Raw genomic sequence first — 19,244 nt, 5'->3', positions numbered from 1 at the left:
TTTCCATACCTCTTCATCAGGCTAGATGTTAAACAAAAAAGTGGAGAGCGTGAGAGAAAACAACACGTCTTTCAGGCCATGGTGTTAATACTTTTTTGTCTTATTCCTTTATTGGATGCTTAACTGACTGTAGTGAGCACAGGGCGTGGCTGGGTGGTATCAAATTGTATCCCTGGCATACTGGAAGGAAGTGAAAATGAAGCCACCTAATTGAAAGTATAACAACCAGTAGTTGATCAGATGCCTCTCAGACGTCAGGTTGAATGCACAAATTCCTTAAAAGGTTGAGAATGAAGGAAAAAGCAGCCCTTATATTGACAGTATCGGTGCACTAAGTAAAGAGTTAATATACACCAAGTTATGGCAGGTATAACCTAGTGAAGTTTCTCACATTCTTTTTCCTCCAGTTGAAATATCCCTTTTGTCAGTGCCTAAATTCTGGCATTCTTAAAGTAGCCCTAAAAATTGTTAGGCTTGATTGAGAACAAAATCTCAGTGTTTATTCAGTATTTGCTGAAGAGTTTGTGCATTGGTGCACCTATGTTGGTTGCGATCATGCCCGTTGGTATTGGTGAGAGTGTATTTTGTGTGGCACATTTGCTATGAGAATATTCTCCCTCTGTTAGAGCATGAATAAAGCTAATCTCATTTCATATAAAGTGTGAGATGCTGAGCTGTCACCTTCCCCAGGGAGGTATCTTCCTTGCAACAGGCTTACTGAGATTTCTGTGCTGATCTGGTGAGAGGTTCACAAAAGCAAGTGCAGTAGGAGTAGACAGACTGGTGAAGTGGGTCTGCCCTCCTTTGTTTTCCTGCACTAATTTGGAAAGCAACCTTGCCAGACAAAAAGCGGAACTTATTTCAGGTTTTTGCTAGTAGCATCCCTTAGGCTGGTTTTTCTGCCTTCCATTTAATCTTATTACTGAGCTTTTACTGTACTATTCCTTTCTGTTGTTTACAGATTGTAAATTCAGATGGTGAAATGACAGGCACAACTCTGGTATATGTTGAGTCTGTCTTGCAGTGTAAGTTTGACCCAAATTTTTCGACCTGAAAGTAGGCATGTATTTTTCTTGTTCTTTCTGGCCTTGTTACTTTCTTTCATATAATGCCTCCTGTTAGGCATTTTGCCTTAACCCTTGTACGCAAGGAAGAGGGGCGTTCATTCTTCAGAAGATATTTAGTGCTTAGAATAGTGTTAAATGTTACTTGTAGTTTACTGAAGATAGAAATGAAGGATTCTTTCAGCTTCTCTCAATTGCTGGAAGGGTTGGAAGGTGACAAGCACTTCAGAGGAGGTTGAGAATAACTGGCCATTATTGGAAGAGGGGATAATCTTCTTACCATTTTATTCTTCTTGCTAACATTAGATAGCTAGTCCAGCCTTAGAGTAAAACAGTAGTGTTATTAGTCTAAAAATGCACGGTGCAGCAGCACTGTTAAAACAAACTGAAAGTCACTTAGCATTCTGTACAGCTTAGTTCTGCAGTACTAAAATCTGTCTAGAATTTGGTGAGCTAAAAATTCAGGGAACTTCGTTACTTCCTAAAATCCAAATGACATCAGAAGTCACAAACGTAGCTGGTTTTTGTGGTTTCACAATTTTTTTTCTCTAAGGCTTGATTTTTAAAAAGTGTGTATAGAGTGGGGGGGGGGATATTTTTTTTAAAGTCTGGTAGAAGCCCATCCTCATATAAAATATTCTAGTGGTAGGTAATGCAAAAGTTTTTTGTAGACTACGTCTGCAATCCTATATGCAAAGACTTGGGTGTAAGCTGCATTAAACATAGGGACTGATTTTTTTTCAGTCTGGCCTGTAACAAGTCTAATTTAGACATGCAGAAGAATGAGATGGTAAAATTCTGAGGTGATAGAATGGACTGTATTGTATACAGGAGGAGGATGATCATGGAGTAGCACATTTGGAATAATTCTCTAGGTTAAAAATTTAATGTAGAAGGAAAGCCAGTACAAGAAGCAAAAGAGGGGATAGAACCTTTCTTCTTGTCGTACTTTTCTGTTTGTATCGTTTTTGTTAAATGCAGAATTGCATTCAAAACTAGAACTGAACCATGTAGTCTGAAGTGCTGCAGACCACTCTGCCATTTCAGAGTTGCGTTACCAGTTTTCTGTGTATGTATGAACTGGATCCTAAAAGAGATCCATTTCTCCCAGTTATTGCTAGAGTCAGAAATAACTGCCAATTTTGTACTTTCAAAGTGAGCGCGGTCATTGTTGTTTTGTCTCAGTATGCTTTTACGCAGCCGGAGGTCTTTTGCACTGGGCACAAACTAGGTCAATTAGAATTTGTGGGTAAGTTCTAAACTTGTAGTCTTGCTTTTGGAGTGTGATGTTGATGTACTATAGGTATGTTGTGTAGTACGGAAGTTTAGGTTATTTGAGAAAGTCTGTCTATGTAGAGGCCTTGAATGCCAAAAAGAAAGCAAACATGCCTTTGCTGCAGTTCAGTGAGTGGGAATTGATGGGATTTGCCATTGTTCAGGTGCCTCCCTGAAATGAAATTAGCCATGGCTTTCTTACATATGGGGGTATATGCTTTTGCAACGTGTAGAACAAAACAATGAAGAGCAAAACATCCTAGTTGTGAAGTGCAAGGGATGGGGAAGAGGAGCGAGAACGCTACCAACAGCAAGTGGTGTACCAAGGGGAAGGGGAGCAGTCTGTCCTGGGTGTAGCTTAAGGAAGGCTTTTGAAGGGGGCCCTCAATGCCAGCATTGTCCTGCCTCCAGCCGAACATCTTCCCTTTGTTTTTAAAATACGGTTCTGGCTGCAGCCACGAAGGGTGCAGGGAAATCTGAGCATAGTAAAAAGCCCAAGAATTGGTTAAGCTTCCTTTTTTCTAAGACTCAAGCTAACTTAACAGTTCTGATAGCTGCTGCAGTAGTTGCCAGCCTGTATGTAATTTTCTCCCTTTCCTTGCACTCAGCTCAGCCAGATCTTGCAAAGTAGTAGTTAGGGTGTTGCGGCAAGATAGAACCACATTTCCCTCTCTTAATTTATCTACCTCTTTTCCACGTTTCCCATTCACTTCTCTTTCTCTTTGCCTAATTTTTGTGCCCCCACTCCCTTATTTTCATTTCTTGGTCTTGAAGACCTTCTTATCTCTATCCTCCTCGGTGACAGAATATATTTAAGAGCAGTATAGTATCAAACCTTTGTTAATATTATGCAGGGCACTCTGTACATTGTACTAGTTCTGCTGGGGTGCAAAAATGCTCCCCCTTCAGTTTCTACTGTGGAGATTCTCTAGTTTGACTTTAGTCCTTTGGAAACAATGGAGGATAGGAGCACCTTCTTTGGGGGTTAGTGTATTTCTTAACATCTGGTCTGGTGAAGTTTGTGATCACTATTTTGTGATACTTTGGCTAATGTTAGTTAGTAAACGTTAGTACAAAGGCAGACTCATAGCTCTCAAGAATGCCTTGTAGACGTTTGGGATGGTCAGCTCTTGGACTTCAAAATGGAGAACAGAAGCCCTCCTAAGTTCCTTCTCAGAACACGAATGGTGTGATGGACTCACCCCCCTCCCCCCGTCAAGTCACAGCTGACTTATGGCAACCCTCTAGGGTTTTCAAGGCAAGAGATGTTCAGAGACGGTTTACCTTCACCGCTACCTGCCTCCTTGTCAGCCCTGCTTGGCTTCTGAGATCTGATGAGATCAGACTGTTTGGGGGTTATGCAGGTCAGGGATAGGTTGAGAGTAATGTGACTGGTCCAAGATCACTCAGCAAGCTTCCATGGCATGAATGGGGATTCAAACCTGAATTTGCCAGATCCTAGTCCAACACTTTGCCTTGTGATGGCATAGCATGTTGGCATTTGAGTTTTATTTACTGTCATAATTATATATACAAAGTTAAATACAAGGAATTTTCACTGTCCACGTTTCTTTACTGGCCACAAAGATTGGATCCAGTGGCGCCTTTAAGGCCAAACCTTGTTCTGCTGCTTCAGACCAACAACAGAATGACCGAAGGCTACCCACCTGAATTTGTTTTGTGGCCATTAGTATTATTCATTTTATATTATTCAGAGCTAAGGTGGTTAGAATGAGGGTGGTGGCACACCTGAGATGACACTTCAAGAACGTATCATAGGACTCTTATGAAAGCTTATGAGATGGCAATGAGATGAACCGCTGGCCTGATTTTGCCCCAGAAAAATTGGCCAGGGCTTTGGAGGCTGTGACTGGTTGGCTGCAACAGAGTCGTCTGAGATTGAATTTAGCAAAGACAGAGGCCCTGTACCTGAGTCATGGGGGGATAGGATGGGAAATCTGACTCCCAGCCCTTGTAGGGGGAGCATCATCAACACTGTCTCTGATGGTGAGAGGGTGATTCTGGATGCCTCCCTTTCTATGGAGGCCCAGGTCAACAGTGATGCCAGATCACCCTTTTACTATCTTTGGCTGGTCAGGTTGCTGGTTCCTTATCTGTCCTCCCTTTGACCTAGCGACAGTTTTCCATGCAATGGTCACTTCCATTAGACTACTGCAGTTAGACTACTGCAGGTTACCGTATGTTGGCCTACCCTTGAGTCTGACATGGAAGCTTCAGTTGGTACAAAATGCAGCGGCGTGCCTGCTGAGTGGGACGTCTAAACGGATGCACATTCAGCCAGTGCTGGACCAGCTGCATTGGCTGCTAGTAGAGTACCAGATCAGATTCAAGGTTATGGTACTAACCTTTAAGGTCCTATGCAGCCAGGGACCAGCATACCTGCGGGACTGTCTCTCTCCTTGTCTGTGTCCCAAAGAGCCTTGCACTCGTTTGAGCAGCGCTGCTTAGCAGTTCCCTGGCCCAAAGGATGTCTGCCTAGTCTTGGCCAGAGCCTTTTCAACCTTGGCCCCTGCCTGGTGGAACATGCTCCCTGTTGAGATCAGGGCCCCAGCGGGATTTATTACAATTCTGCAGAGCTGGCAAAGCAGAGCTGTTTCACCAGGCTTTTGGCTGAGGCAGCAGGTGTCCAGATGACACCAGCCTTCCTTGCTCAGTTTGGTCACTCTGCTCCATCTGCCTCATCAGCCTTAGGGCATTGCCTCCAGCATCAGCCGTTTCTGCCTCCCCTGACATCATTGCAACAGCCGCTGTAGTCAGAAACCGCTAAGCTGCCATCATGGGTTTTTGAAATGATTTATCGAGGTGAAATTGTTTGATTTTTTTTTATAAATTACTATTTATTGTTTTATTACGTGTCGTGAGCTGCTTTGCAGGATAGGGGAGGATATTAAACTGAATTAAATAAATTATCGTTAATGAAAATAACGTTGTGTGGAGGAGGGGCCTTGACCTGGACAGCCCCAGCCTAGCCTGATATTGTCAGATTTCAGAAGCTAGGCAGGGCCAGCATGGAGGCAGGCAGTGGCAAAGCACCTCCAAATGGCTCTTGCCTTGAAAACCCTATGTGGTTGGGTACCCAAAGAGTGTTTCTTAAGGTTAGGGTTTTTCTCTTCTCTTTTGGAACACTGCATGGTTGCAATAGGTCTGCTGTGACTTGATGGCAAAAAAAAGAGGAGTGTGTGTAAGAAATTTTTTTATCAGCCCCAGGTGCCAAATAGGCTAGGTATGCCGCTGCCAGCAGCACAAGTGGCAATGCTGCGTGCACAACTTAATTGAGCTGCTTTTAAAAGGTAGCCTATGATAACTTGAAGTCATAGCGATCAAACATGTGTGATTAAGCAGTTATTTATCTGCCATGCTGAATTCTGTTACGGCACAGGTCATTCAAAAGAGATGCACTTGATAGGAGTTTGAATGCCGATCACAATTTGTGAAGGGCTATCTGATGAAGAAAGAGCGATGTCATATAATCAACTGCTCAAGATTCAAGGAGATAAAATTGAATTAAAATCCTCAGAAGAGTTAAATAATAAGTACGATTGGTTTCAAATGCAACAAATTAAAAGCTTGATGGAAAATGATATTAAATGGGAGGGAATTAGACGTGAGCAAACAGAACTGGAAAGGGTCCTGCTTGGAGATAATGAAAAATTAATATTGAAAGTGTACAAATTATTATTGAAATGGTCTCCAGAAGAAGTAGTAGTAATGTCTCAAATGGTCGAATGGGCAATCAATGTAAATAGAGAAATACAAATGGATACGTGGGAGCACCTTTGGAAGAACTCGATGAAGATCTCAACTTTTCAGAGTATTAAAGAGAACTGTTTTAAGATGATGTACAGGTGGTATATGACTCCGAAAAAGCTGGCTAGGATGAGTAAGAAAATGTCGGATAGATGTTGGAAATGTAAAAAACATGAAGGTTCTTTCTTTCACATGTGGTGGACTTGTGAAAAAGCAAAAGAATTTTGGAAGATGATACAACAAGAAATCTCCAAAATTTTGGGTTATGACTTTAAGAAAAATGCAGAGACTTTTTTGCTTGGATTACAATTAGAAAAATTTCCAAAGGAAGACAGGACTTTAATTTGGTACTTGCTCTCAGCTGCTGGGACATTGTATGCGCGGCTGTGGAAAGAAGGAAAAATACCAGAAAAATGGGATTGGATTGTGAAAGTTCTATCGTGGAGTGAGATGGACAAATTAACTAGAACTTTAAGAGACTATGATTTAGATATATTCAAAAAGGAGTGGAAGAAAGTCAAAGGATATATGGAGAAAGAGTGGAACGTAAAAAGACATTGGACAATTTTTTAATAGTAGTGAGAAAAGAAAAATATTGCTTTGATTAGTTAGCGGTACCTTTAGTATTGAATTTAAATTTATAACTTCGGGGAAGTCAAATATTGGAGGGAGGGGGGGGTTGAAATATCATATGGGTTAGTATAGATAAGATTCAATTAAGCTTTGTAACCATATGTTATTAATAAATTGTTAAAACACAACAATTTGTGAAGGGCTCAGCAGCTCTGATGGTTAATTGATAGCCCCCCCAGTCCAAGAGGAAATCCATGATAAATAAAATGTATAATTTTGTGTTATTTATGACGCTTAACTTCAGAAGTCTGATGTTATCCTTCAACAATGTTTGATAGATAGTGATTCATTTTAAGAGATACGTGGCTGTAATATGTTTTGTGTTAAATTCAGATTTTTTTAAAAAATACAAGAGATGCTTATTGCCATTAGAATTTTAGAAAAAACCCAGTTTAAAAAAATAAGCTGTTTTTTTACCTAGTTCTTCCTATGAATTTACCCTTTGTTTGGGCAAAATGGCAGGTACTGTCACAGCTGCCAGTAGTACTGGGTACAGACTTCACTCGGGATGCACATTTTCCTTCCTCTATCATGAGAATGATCAGCTCAGAACTCCTGGTTTACCGGAGTTAACACTGGTATTTCTTCCTTTGATCCCTTTATAGTTTCCCTGCAATTATATAAAGATAATGATCTATAATGTTGTGCTTCATTTATGCCTCCAGGAGACAAGATGGCCTATTGTGAAGCAGCAAACAAAAGAGTGATGGAAGTGATCAATTCCGCAAAGACACGACAAGAGTTGCTTCACGCTCAGACTTTCCACTGCAACCAGACAGAAGATGTCGCACTGTCCAAAGATCCAGAGGCAGTTGGAGACAGGTGGTCTGAACCAGACACATGGATTTATCCACTAATACAGATGAAACCTTTTGGAATTCAGATAGATGAGATTGTCACAGAAACCCTCCTGATGGAAGCGGAACAAGGTGCCCGTGTGCATCTCACCACAGGGTACTTCAACCTCACGCAGGCCTATATGGACCTAATTCTAGGCACAAGGGCAAAGTATCAGATTCTCCTAGCCTCGCCAGAGGTGAATGGGTTCTTTGGGGCCAAGGGGGTGGCGGGTGCCATCCCTGCAGCTTACGTTCACATTGAACGACAGTTCTTCAGTGAAGTATGCTGTCTGGGTCAGCAAGAGAGAATTCGACTGCAGGAATATTCCAGAAGTGGGTGGACATTCCATGCAAAAGGTGAGATGTTGTCAGGGCAAAGGACAACACGCAAGCAGGTTATCCAAAGAGCCTTTGATAACTTAACAACTGAGGGGGTGGAATCTAAAGGTTGATGCATCTAATTATCTTTCAGTATTCCGTATCTACTCAGGTGAGTTCTAGGAATCTGTAAATTTTCATGCAGTGTCGTCGTATGCTATATACATGTTGTGGTAACATTTCATTGTTGGCATTGTCATTTGGTCTGTTGCCCATTTTCATTGACTGTTGCAGTTGTGTAGGCAGGCAGGAAAACTAGAAATTTCCCACCTCACCTCATATATATGGAAGGGTAACTGTTGGCAACTAGAATATCATTTAGGGGTTGCCAGCCCCAGTTCCTATTACCCAACCCCCTTTTTTACCTTTTCTGAAGCTGATTGGAGGTAAAGGTGGAGAACTGAGCACACAGAACAACACCTCCCTTTAAAGCTGAGTTTTGTTATAGGGAATGTGGGGGGGAAAGAGATGCTGAGGTCTCTCCTTTCATTGGTGCATCCTGACGGAATGCTTCTGTCTGTTGACTTCCTTCTCTGGCCTTTTAATGGGGGACGGAAGGAGGCATTTCATAGAAGGGATAGGGATGTTGGGGATGTGGGTGGGTTTGGAGAGAAGTGAGTCATAAGTGTCTGGCATTACCTCATTTGATGTAGAAATTGTGGGATTGTTGTGTAGATAGTTGGATGAGTATTCACTGTAGTTGGTTTTGTAGCCCTTACTAAAAGGCTGACACATCCTTCCGATCTGGAGACACCAGCATCAAGTTTCCAGATTCTCTGGCAACTAAGATATGGCAACGGTTTTTTCCAGCCCTTCTTTGATCTAATGTGGACTCAAATAACTGATCAGCGTGGTATGAAATTGAACCAAATTTCTACTTTCCTGACATGGATTACCACTGAGACTAAGCTGTAATAAGACTGGAATAGTAGGTACCTTAAACTCCCTATGTGCTGCTGCTGTTCCTGTCTCTTAGCCCTCTGTGGCTCTAATTTTTTATGCAGAGAGTGAAGCCTTGCAAGGTAGAGTGATTAATCTCTACCCCTTGCTGGAACTTCCAGGATAACAGTAAACAAATTCTTCCCTGGAGTGCATATTTGCTCCCATAGTTAGTTTTCTGTTGTGAGCAGTACAAATTGGATTAGAGCAAACTGAGGAGGCTGCTGTTCCCTTGAGCATGTCCCAAAGGTCACATCCTAATAGGCTGCACTTCTCCTGGGATCTGTGCTTTTGTTTGTCTGAGCCTGCTGGCCGTTTATGATTATGGGAATGCTGCTATCTTCCCTGCCTTCTTCCTGCAGAGCTGCTGGGAAGAGACTTGAAGAGGTGGGGTATGGGGAGAGCTGCTGACAAAGCCACTTTTCTTAAGGAAACATTCATGTCTTACGCACTGGTGCTGAACCACAGCCATGAGAAACAATCAGGGATGGGGCCACACAGATGAGTGCTGCTTGTGGCTGCACACATTCTGAGAAGTCTGCTGTCAGGAGTTCATTGAATTGAGGATAAGTATTGCATGTCAGATTGGCATCTTTTGTCCTCCAGCAGCTGCAGATTCGGCTGTCTAGCTGCAAGGGGTGGCGGGGGGAGGACCAAAATATGGTACTTCTCAATGCTGTCATTTCTGTCCAGCCTAATCTAACTTTTGCCATTCAAGAAGGGTGCTATGGAGCAACAGCAGCATCCGAGAAGAGAGCAGCCAGTCTTTTCAGTATTGGAGAGATACAATAACCCTTGCGCGTATGAGTTTCTGAGCCAAGCAAAGTGGAAATAAATATTATAAAACACTTTGTAAGGTCAGAAGTGCTATTGAAATTAGAAATGTGATATTTATGCGACTTTTGAAGCTATGAAGGACAAAAATGAAAATGTGGGGAACAACTGAAATACATACAAAACTTATTTTTTTTTTATCAGAGCTACTTACATTGCTGTTAAAGTGACACACCTCCCCTCCCCGGTCACTGCAGTTTTCTTGATCTGCATGCTTTTTTGTCTGTGCAGGTCCTATTGCTCCAGAAATAGTTTTCCTGGGTGTTGAAAGGGCAGCTGGGGGAACGAGGAAAGTGGGGAACATTTACATCCACCAGAACCTTCCACTGAGCTTTAGACATAACTCATTAGCTGGTTACTTGATTTTAAGTGAGTTTCCAACTAGACACTTTTTTTGGGGGGGGAGGGGAGCTGCAGAGGATAGAGGAATGAAAAATTTACCAGAGGATTTGAGAGTTGTACACGTCTGTAGCATGTATAAATTGTAATGTCCTAGTCCTGTAGAGTTACGTCGTTGCTAAATAGCATTTGGCGGGGAGGCAGCTAAAATATTTTAAAACTCTGCCTTATACAATATTTTCTTATTTAAAATAAACAAAATGCATTTTAATAGGATAGAAATATGATGCAATAAAGAATAAAAAGGCACTGGGGAAGAATACTCCCCCAAATGGAAATGTTCCTTTAAATGGCTTTGGTAATGCATGCCATCACAGCCTTGGCTGGGGCTCAGCCTGTTTCGAATCAGAGCCTACAAGTCATTTTGGCAGTCCCTTGGAAGCAGAGGGGAGGAGCACCAGCCCTGCTGTTAGGCGGAGGGCTGTGGATAGCGATGGGCGCAAGCCTCAGTTTGCAAACCACAATCCAGCAGTTTTTGTTATGAATTTAGGGTCGTAAGTAGGTTTGTGCCCATTGCTATAGCTGGGAGCTGTAGCGCTGCTGTTAGTTAATGCCGTTGTGTGCAAGGCAGGTATTACTTGGGGCTGAAATAATGTTTCTCTGTTGGAAATGAACAGGATTGAGAAATTCTTCAGATTTCCCCTTCTAGAAGGGTGAGTCATAGCGTGAGCAACCTTAACCTGCCATTGTCACAGAGCCAAAGCTGGCAGCCTGCCACCCTCTCCCCCTCCCTCTGTGGCCTGGTAAAGAAAAGGAAATGTGAACAGGCTGCCCGTCAAATCATAGCATGCCCGCAGGCATTTCTTTCATGACTTTGCACGACTTTATCATTTGCTGTCCATGTGGGCATCTGCTCGAGCCAGCAGGACGCTAGCCATTTCCTCTTAAAGAGTCTTGGTGCACGGGAGAAAATGTGATGAAAGGTAATTGTGGGGAAGGTGTAGAGCTGCAATAATCACTTGTGGGTTGGAATCCCAAGTCACTTGTCCTGAATGTGTCACGCTATCTAAATCATTCTCCTTAAGAGAGAAGAAAAAGCAATAGTATCTCTGAAGTTATTTCTTTCTTTATTTGACTTATATCCCGCCCTCCCCACCGAGGCTGGAATGCAGAATAGGCATTACAGTACAAGTTCAAACAGGGACACAGTAAACTGGGAAATAGAGGTTAGTACTCAAGGCTATTATTCAGATGCACAAATAACTAAAGAACAATGGGAATTCTTTTTTCAGGTGTAAGGAGAAAGCGTTAGTTAAATACATGCTAGAAGCAGCAAGTCACTATAGATATTTTAACAGTGTAAGTGGTGTCGAGGAAGAGCCCTGTGGCACAGAGAAGCTGCAGTATTCAGTACATGACCTGAGTTCGATCCCAGTGGAAGCTGGGTTCAGGTAGCTGGCTCAAGGTTGACTCAGCCTTCCATCCTTCTAAGGTCAGTAAAATTACTACCCAGCTTGCTGGGGGTAAAGTGTAGAGGAGTGGGGAAGGCAATGGCAGCCCATTATATGTGTTGAACAGCTTTGGATTTTACTTTGTATCCATTCACATTAACAACTGAATGTCCTTTTGGCTTTAATCCAGTTGCTTCATTAAGAATACCACTAGTCATAATTGTCCTCAGCTTTCCCCCTCTAGCTAATCGAGTGCTATTTGAAATGGAGGTTCCATCTTCCAGCACTATATCTGTTTTCATTTTGGAGTCTCTCATCATAGGGTTTTCAAGGTAAGAGTTGGTCAGAAGTGGTTTACCATTACCTTCTTCTGTGTAATACTAACCAGGGTTAGCTGTTGTGTCTATGAAAGATCCTCCACCAATGAAACCTTTCACTATTGCTGCTGCCCAGTAGCTACCTTTCAAGGATTCCTCCACCCCCATCACCATCGGAACTCTCCATTCTCTTCTGCTGATGTGCCTGTTGATCCCTCTGTATGCGTGTGCCTGTGTTACATTTCATCTAACTATTAGAGCATCTTAAGTGTATAGAGCATCTTAAGTGTATGCATCTTAGTCTAGTGTCTCAGCTGTTGTGGCCATTCCACCTTGAGTGACTCCGCTTGGGGTTTAGATCCTTACGGTATTGCTGTCAGCTCCACTAACAAACACAACCCACCCTCACGACATTAAGGTGCTTTGTTCCATAAATTATTTCTGAGTCGGCAAAACCCGCTAATTTAGGGAGGCCTGTTTCCTTTATGAGATGCACCATTTGACTTCTCACCAGTTATTCTGGGTAATAATCAGGAAAGATCATTCCATGTGAATGATGCGTAATAAAGCTTTGACTGTAATGTTAAAATGTGTAGTGACACAATGCCCATATTTTTTTAGATGGCATGTAAGCATGAGCAAGTGCTTTGTCAGTTTAGATTTCATTGATGAGAATATTAGTCCCAAGCTAGGAAAAGAATTGCTACACTGAGTGTTTTGCCTGAAACTGTGTAAGTGGTGTCAGTCAATCTAATGTTATATCTTGCACATGTTCAGTCATTTTTTTCCCCCTGATGAGATCCTGGAAAGTAGACGAACTCTTTAGTCTTGATGTAATCCATCTCAGTCCTTGCGTTGTTTATGTTTCAGGGGCTTGCTTTTGCTCTCTCTCTCTCTCTCTCATATATATATTTTCAGTCTTCATAGTGATAGGTTTAACACAGATGGATTGAGCATAACAGAAAGTATGGTAAAACAGGATCTGCAAGGACCTCAGAAAGTCAATGTCCCAAGTTCTAACACTCAATAGACATTTCTCCTAAACCCCCCCCCCCAATACACCTCTTAGAAACCACAGCCTTCTCTGTTGTTCTCCACTAGAAGTTTGAAAGAGAGTTGCTGATTAAATCCTCCAGAGCTTAATTGACATTTCCAACATCCTTTTCCCAGTATGGCCTCTCTGACTCTCCCCTTGCATCTTACCTCAGTTTATCCTGAGTGCAGGGCAGATACCTGGAAGTGAACTTTCTTTTTGCAGTTTGCAATTGTGTACCCACCCACCCACCCAAAAAGACATTTCTTCCCTCTGCTTGATTTCCAGATTAGCTTGGAATAAGTCCACTGATCACTGTGGTATAGACAGAGCATGAAACCATACGGACTGAAAATTTAGCTTTTAAATCACTGCATAAAAGTTTCTGATTACAATACAAATGAGAAAATACTGAACATGTAAATGTCAAGTTACAGCAGTGGAGTGAATGAAGAAATTAAAATGTGGAATAAATGTATCCTTTCTCCCTAAAAGCAAACATATTCCTACAGAGGAAAATAATGACAGGCAATACAATTTTGGCGCTCCTCTGAGCGCACTGGGGGGCGGGGTGGTACACAGTGCTGCAGAAGAGAAGAGGAGAGGGAGTAGGCTGCAACACAACAGTGGCGTGGGGGAGGAGGTAAATTAGGAGTTTGTCTCGGGTGCGGGGAGGAGGGGAGAGCCCAATTGGGCATCCCCCTCCCAGCGCCCTAGGCAAATGCCTAGTTTGCCTAGTAGGCAAGCTGGCTTCACGTACAGTTAAAAACCGGAGCAATGTGGTTTCAAGTCCTTGAGTGACTACTCGCTGCAGTGGCAATCAACATGCCTTTCCATAGTGATAGAGGAGAGTTTGTCTTGAGCTAGGCTGTTGTTCCAGTAGGCAGGGCTGTAGAACTGTGTGTTCTTTCACTTCTGTTACGGTGTCCTGCTCCAAATGTGAGGGTGGAACAGAGTTGGCAGGCAGCTATTACTGCCAGAGATACGCTAGCACTATTTGGCCTTGCTCTGAATTAACACGTATTCTAACAGCAGGCCTCATTTTGGGCAGGAGCTCATAGGAGCAGAGCTCCGGAACCTCTAAATTTCATTGTGCTCTTTCTCAAACCTCCCCCCCCCCAAAAAAAAAATGCACCAAACCTTGCTTCTGGGTTCCATTGTTCAAATCCCCTGTGAAAATTTTGCTGAACAAACTTTCTAATATTTCCCCCCACAAAAAATGAGAAAATATATAAAACATATAAAGCAGATAGATGGAAATCTTCATCATGCCACTGTGGCCACATAAGAGAAAGTAATTTTAAAAGTATGATAGGATAACGTTTTATTATGGCCGTTATAGTTCATGAAGCATTTTAAGGTAGATGCTGAGCTGATACAGTTTAGTACGTCTTCCGGTGATGTCAGGGGTGTGTGGCATGTGCTAATAAGTTGTGCTAATGAGTTCCAGTACCTCTTTTTCTACAAAATGACCCCTGCCCTAACAGATTTAGGTTTGTATAAGGGAGGTTTGTATAAGGGAGCAGCCGCTGCTGCTCCTCCTGTACAAGTGGCAGGTGGGCTTGTTTGTTGAGATACAGGTACGGCCACTGAGGGGGAAACTGTGTTCTCATAGAAGCAATTACACCGATATGATCATTGGTGCCAAGTATTGTAACAAATTTCCTTTGAAGCCCACACCACTGCAGAAATGAAGTCGAGGGGAATGACTCGACACTTGCCCACAGAACGTAGGCTTCATGGCTTTTGAAGGATTGTACTTCTAGCCTGCCGTCTGGGATCTCGCGCAAACTTGACTTCTTCTTTGATTGGTTGGTAAATATATCTCTGTGACATTTGGGGCCTGTGGTATTTGAAGTATAGGACTGTTGATGTGATGGACCCAAAGCATAGCTTGATTAGTCCCTGTGATGGACAGGAATTACATTACACAGACTGAGAGAAATCAGTGCCCCCCCAACTGTGTCACAGTGTCATTTGGTACTTTGTTGACTTGTCACTCCCTGTGATTTATTATATGATACTGACTGTAAGGAAGGATCCGTTTTTCCTCGTCGTTTGCTTTTTGACCTGAAAGTGTTACACTGCCAGTAAATATAGCAAAAGGCTTTGTGTGTGTGTGTTGTCTTTTTCAAGAACAAACTTATTGTTTGAGGCTCACTGAAGCTACCACGGTCACATCCTTTACCTGCCACATTTTCCTTTTCTCCGTGTTTCCATGCAGGCCTTTGGTTGTACCTGGCAGGAAGCAATCTACCCTGCTTAACTCTGATTGGTTCCCCTAATTTTGGATACAGGTCAGTTCATCGGGACCTGGAAGCACAGATCGCAATAGTGACAAAAAACAAATCTCTGCAGCAACAGTTCCATCAGGTGCGTGGCTTGTGAGTTAAAGTTTAGCAGGTTCTGTACTGTATGATGGTTTTGAGAACATTGACCCAGGGGTGGGTGGCTGTTGCAGTTCCCATCCCAATGGTGGACCAAGTATGGGTGTGAAGTTAACAGGCTGGAAGATAATACAAAACTTAGGGAAAATAAAGCTTTTCTGGCTGTGATATATTTTCATGCACTCTCTGGCTTAGCTGTTCCTGTCTGAGGAATGAGACACAGGGAATGGAAACCCATTACTAGTTAAGGGCAGTCTTGCTAAATATTACCAGTAGCTCCTTGTGCTTAGATAACTCTCATGCCTGGTGTATGTTTTGTAGCAAGATTTAAAATTTCTAGCCATCTCTAGTTCTTAGCTACTATTCTTTGGGAAGGGTTATAGTCTGTCGACATTTTAACGAGGAAATATCAAATTATCCTTTTCATATGTTCCTCTTGTGGGCTTTTAAGTTTTCTGCTTCTGATTTTTAAGGTTTTAGAAAATAGTTGTTCTAGGCTTCTAGCATTTACTTGTGTGCTTACGTTCATGTAGACTCTAAATACTTCTCACGTGATCCTCTCTTTCTGCGTTGCGTGGCTTAGGCTGTTGTTTTGGCTCACTTTGCAGTCTCGTTTTTGAACGGCCCTTCTCAAATCTAAATCTGTGTGGCAGCAAGACAGTAGGGCTTGGAGGAGGAGCAGGGACTTTTCCATTTAATGCCAGTCTTTCAGAGATGCAGGAAATGGGACAAGCCTCTCTTGCTGCTTCCAGAAGCATTAGGAGACTGACAATAAAATATTCCAATTTCACACAAAAGCTCTAGGAAATTAAATTGAATTATGTTAGTGGAACATGAAGCATGCCAAAATTATGCAGGCCCCCCCCCCCTCCCAGCAATATTCATCAATGACAGAAGTGAGAAACAGCGTGTTCTTTGGAAGTTAAGAAGTGTTTGTGAATGTGGAGAGATAGTTTTATTGTATTTATTTGCTATATTTTCTTAATAGTATTTGTAATACTTCTCATATTAGACTTCTGTAATTCCCTACTGAGAGTGTTGTGCAAAATGCGCCAATATAAGGACAGCCCCTACACTAGGGTTGCCAAGTCCAATTCAAGAAATATCTGGGGACTTTGGGGGTGGAGCCAGGAGACTTTGGGGTGGAGCCAAGATCAAGGCTGTGACAAGCATAATTGAACTCCAAAGGGAGTTCTAGCCATCACATTTAAAGGGACAGCACACCTTTTCAATTCCTTCCTTCCATAGGAAATAATGGATAGGGGCACCTTCTTTTGGGGCTCATAGAATTGGACCCCCTGGTCCAATCTTTTTGAAACTTGGGGGGTATTTTGGGGAGAGGCACTAGATGCTATACTGAAAATTTGGTGCCTCTATCCTAAAAAACAACCCCCCCCCAGAGCCCCAGATACCCGCAGATCAATTCTCCATGATTTTCTATGGGAATAAATCTCCATAGGGAAAAACAGAGTTCCCAGCAAACATTTCCCTCCCCTTCCCCCCCCCCCGCTTTCTGATGACCCTGAAGCGGGGGAAGGGCCGCCAGATCGGGGGATCCTCTGCCCCCACCTGGGGATTGGCAACCCTACCCTACACCAAAACTTTGACATATCATGCTAGGCTTTAGAAAATGCAGAACACAGCACAAGTCAAAGTCCCTGTCATCCCATTCTTTCGCATAGATAGATCTAAATGGACATGCTCGCAAATGTCTTTTCCCTCTGCTGTACACCTTGAAGTTGGTTGATAAGCACTCTTAAAAAGGAAAGGTCCTCTTTCCATCTCTTTCTCATTGTCAGTGCCTTCGCTTTTTTCTGTGTGCTGTCCTGTGCAGATGTTAACCTCTGTGGTCAGGGACCCTGTTATGTCAGTCCTGTACAATGCCTAGTACGTTACTGTAGTCCTTAATGACACTCCCATTATCTAGTGGTAGAACTTCAGATAGCCTCACCTATCTGAAATTACCTGTTTATTTCCCAAGCTACACCCTTCCTGAGCAGCAATTATAACATGATGTAGAATGCAAACTGTAGTCTGGAGACTTGCTTCAGGTCAGGCACATTAATCTGTCTCCAAACTTAAAACAACCAAAGCAGAGAAATAACAGGGAGGGCGCCCAAGCCCCTCAAACACAAGAACATTTGACACTAAGGTTTACGATAAAAAAGAGCTTTGGTTAGATGGCAGGAATTAGAGGAAGAAGATGGATTATTTAGAATGCTCCCGCCTGTTTTGGTACCTCCAGATCCATTGGGCTTGGCTTTGGGAAGTTTACATGGGTGGGCATGAATCCTGCCAGACTTGGTGCACCGAACTTAGAGACAGGCCGGGGCTCCCTAATTGTTTGGGGGCTCCACCCATTCAGCAGCCCATTTTGCTAGTTCAAATGAAAAAGGATCCTTTTGATGTGCTACTTTCAAGTGCTGTGAGTATGGTAATAGAGAGACTTTCTTTTCCCTCCAGCTGTGTTGTTTGTACTTTGAAGAGGCTTAGTATTTCTGGGAACTGCATTGACTCTGCATTCATTTTAAAACACAGCCTAGGAGCTTTTTTCTAAAGAGAACTGAGCGGTCCAACCTCTAGAGATTAAAGTTGGGCTTCCTTTTTGGACAATTATAGCTCAGGGTTTGACCGTGTTACGGGAAAAAGAAATAACTGCAGGGCCAAATCTTGCAGTGCTTTCCTCCTCGGTGCATTTGTATACATCTTTGGGATGGGCTCTGTGTGTGTAATTACTTGGGTTGGCTCCTCTGGCAGCTGAGATTGCAAGCATGGCTTTGGCAACCCAGTCTGAGGTTCAGATCTGTGTGTACTGCAGTGGGAAGCTCACTTTCCTGTGGCTCATGACCAGCACTTGATTTAAGCCGGTTGAGACTGACGGGCATGTGAGCTCCTTTGCCAAGAGCTCTGAGGATCTTGAACAGATGCTGCACAAGGGTCACTGCTTGCCAACCAGGGTGAGAGCAAATGTTGGATTCCAGTTTGGTGTAGTGGTTAAGTGTGCGGACTCTTCTCTGGGAGAACCGGGTTTGATTCCCCACTCCTCCACTTGCACCTGCTAGCATGGCCTTGGGTCAGCCATAGCTCTGGCAGAGGTTGTCCTTGAAAGGACAGCTGCTGTGAGAGCCCTCTCAGCCCCATTCACCTCACAGGGTGTCTGTTGTGGGGGAGGAAGGTAAAGGAGATTGTGAGCCGCTCTGAGACTCTTCGGAGTGGAGGGCGGGATATAAATCCAATATCTTCATCTACCTCACAGGGTGTCTGTTGTGGGGGAGGAAGGTAAAGGAGATTGTGAGCCGCTCTGAGATTCTTTGGAGTGGAGGGCGGGATATAAATCCAATATCTTCATCTACCTCACAGGCTGTCTGTTGTGGGGGAGGAAGGTAAAGGAGATTGTGAGCCGCTCTGAGATTCTTCGGAGTGGAGGGCGGGATATAAATCCAATATCATCTTCTTCTTCTGAATTCATGCTGAGGTGGTTCTTTTCCTCTCTAGGAACAGGAGGAGCTTTACCTGCGTTCTGGTACTGTATCTGCCTTGACATTTGAGCAGCCTAATCGTTATGTCAAGCTGTGGGTGAAGATGGTAACACCTTTGATTAAGAACTTCTTCTGAAAAAGGTGGGATTACTCTTTTGAGGAGATGTCTATATTGCTTTTTATATTGTACTTGCAAGGATTTAAATCAACCTACAAAAAATAAATTCATTTTTTTTCTGAAGCAGTGCTTTTCCTGCAGACCCTGAAGCCTGGTGCTCAGAGACGCGTGATAGATTGTCCTTGTTAATTGTTGCAAAATCTGATGTTTTAAAAAATCCTGTTAGGTTTTCTGGGGAAAGGGTAAAATTATTTATAAAGTACCTGGGCCTCTCTGCACGCAAGTGACACTGGCTTAAGCTCTATTATGAATGTTTGACCACTCTCTGTACAGTTACAGATGCTGCTGTATAAAATATTAGTTGCTTCATGCTAATTGTGGATGTGCATG

General features: G+C 43.0%; 1 protein-coding gene across 3 annotated transcripts in view; it reads left to right on the top strand.

Annotated features, from left to right (window-relative positions):
* The window catches only part of PGS1 (phosphatidylglycerophosphate synthase 1), a 43,473-nt gene that overhangs the window by 21,808 nt on the left and 2,421 nt on the right, over positions 1 to 19,244 (top strand). For 2 of the 3 annotated variants that reach the window (XM_060253193.1, XM_060253194.1), the window contains exons 7-9: positions 7,406 to 7,936; positions 15,095 to 15,243; positions 18,753 to 18,877. In XM_060253193.1, the coding sequence (XP_060109176.1) occupies positions 7,406 to 7,936; positions 15,095 to 15,243; positions 18,753 to 18,872 (800 nt within the window). In that variant the 3' untranslated portion in view covers positions 18,873 to 18,877. The remainder of the gene's footprint in view (positions 1 to 7,405; positions 7,937 to 15,094; positions 15,244 to 18,752; positions 18,878 to 19,244) is intronic. The other variant, XR_009556139.1, reaches the window with a different exon arrangement.

Source organism: Heteronotia binoei, chromosome 13 (assembly GCF_032191835.1).
Source record: "Heteronotia binoei isolate CCM8104 ecotype False Entrance Well chromosome 13, APGP_CSIRO_Hbin_v1, whole genome shotgun sequence".
In the NCBI taxonomy this organism is placed as follows: Eukaryota; Metazoa; Chordata; class Lepidosauria; order Squamata; family Gekkonidae; genus Heteronotia; species Heteronotia binoei.
Note: the sequence above shows the minus strand (reverse complement) of the source record. Positions and strands in the feature narration are given on the sequence as shown.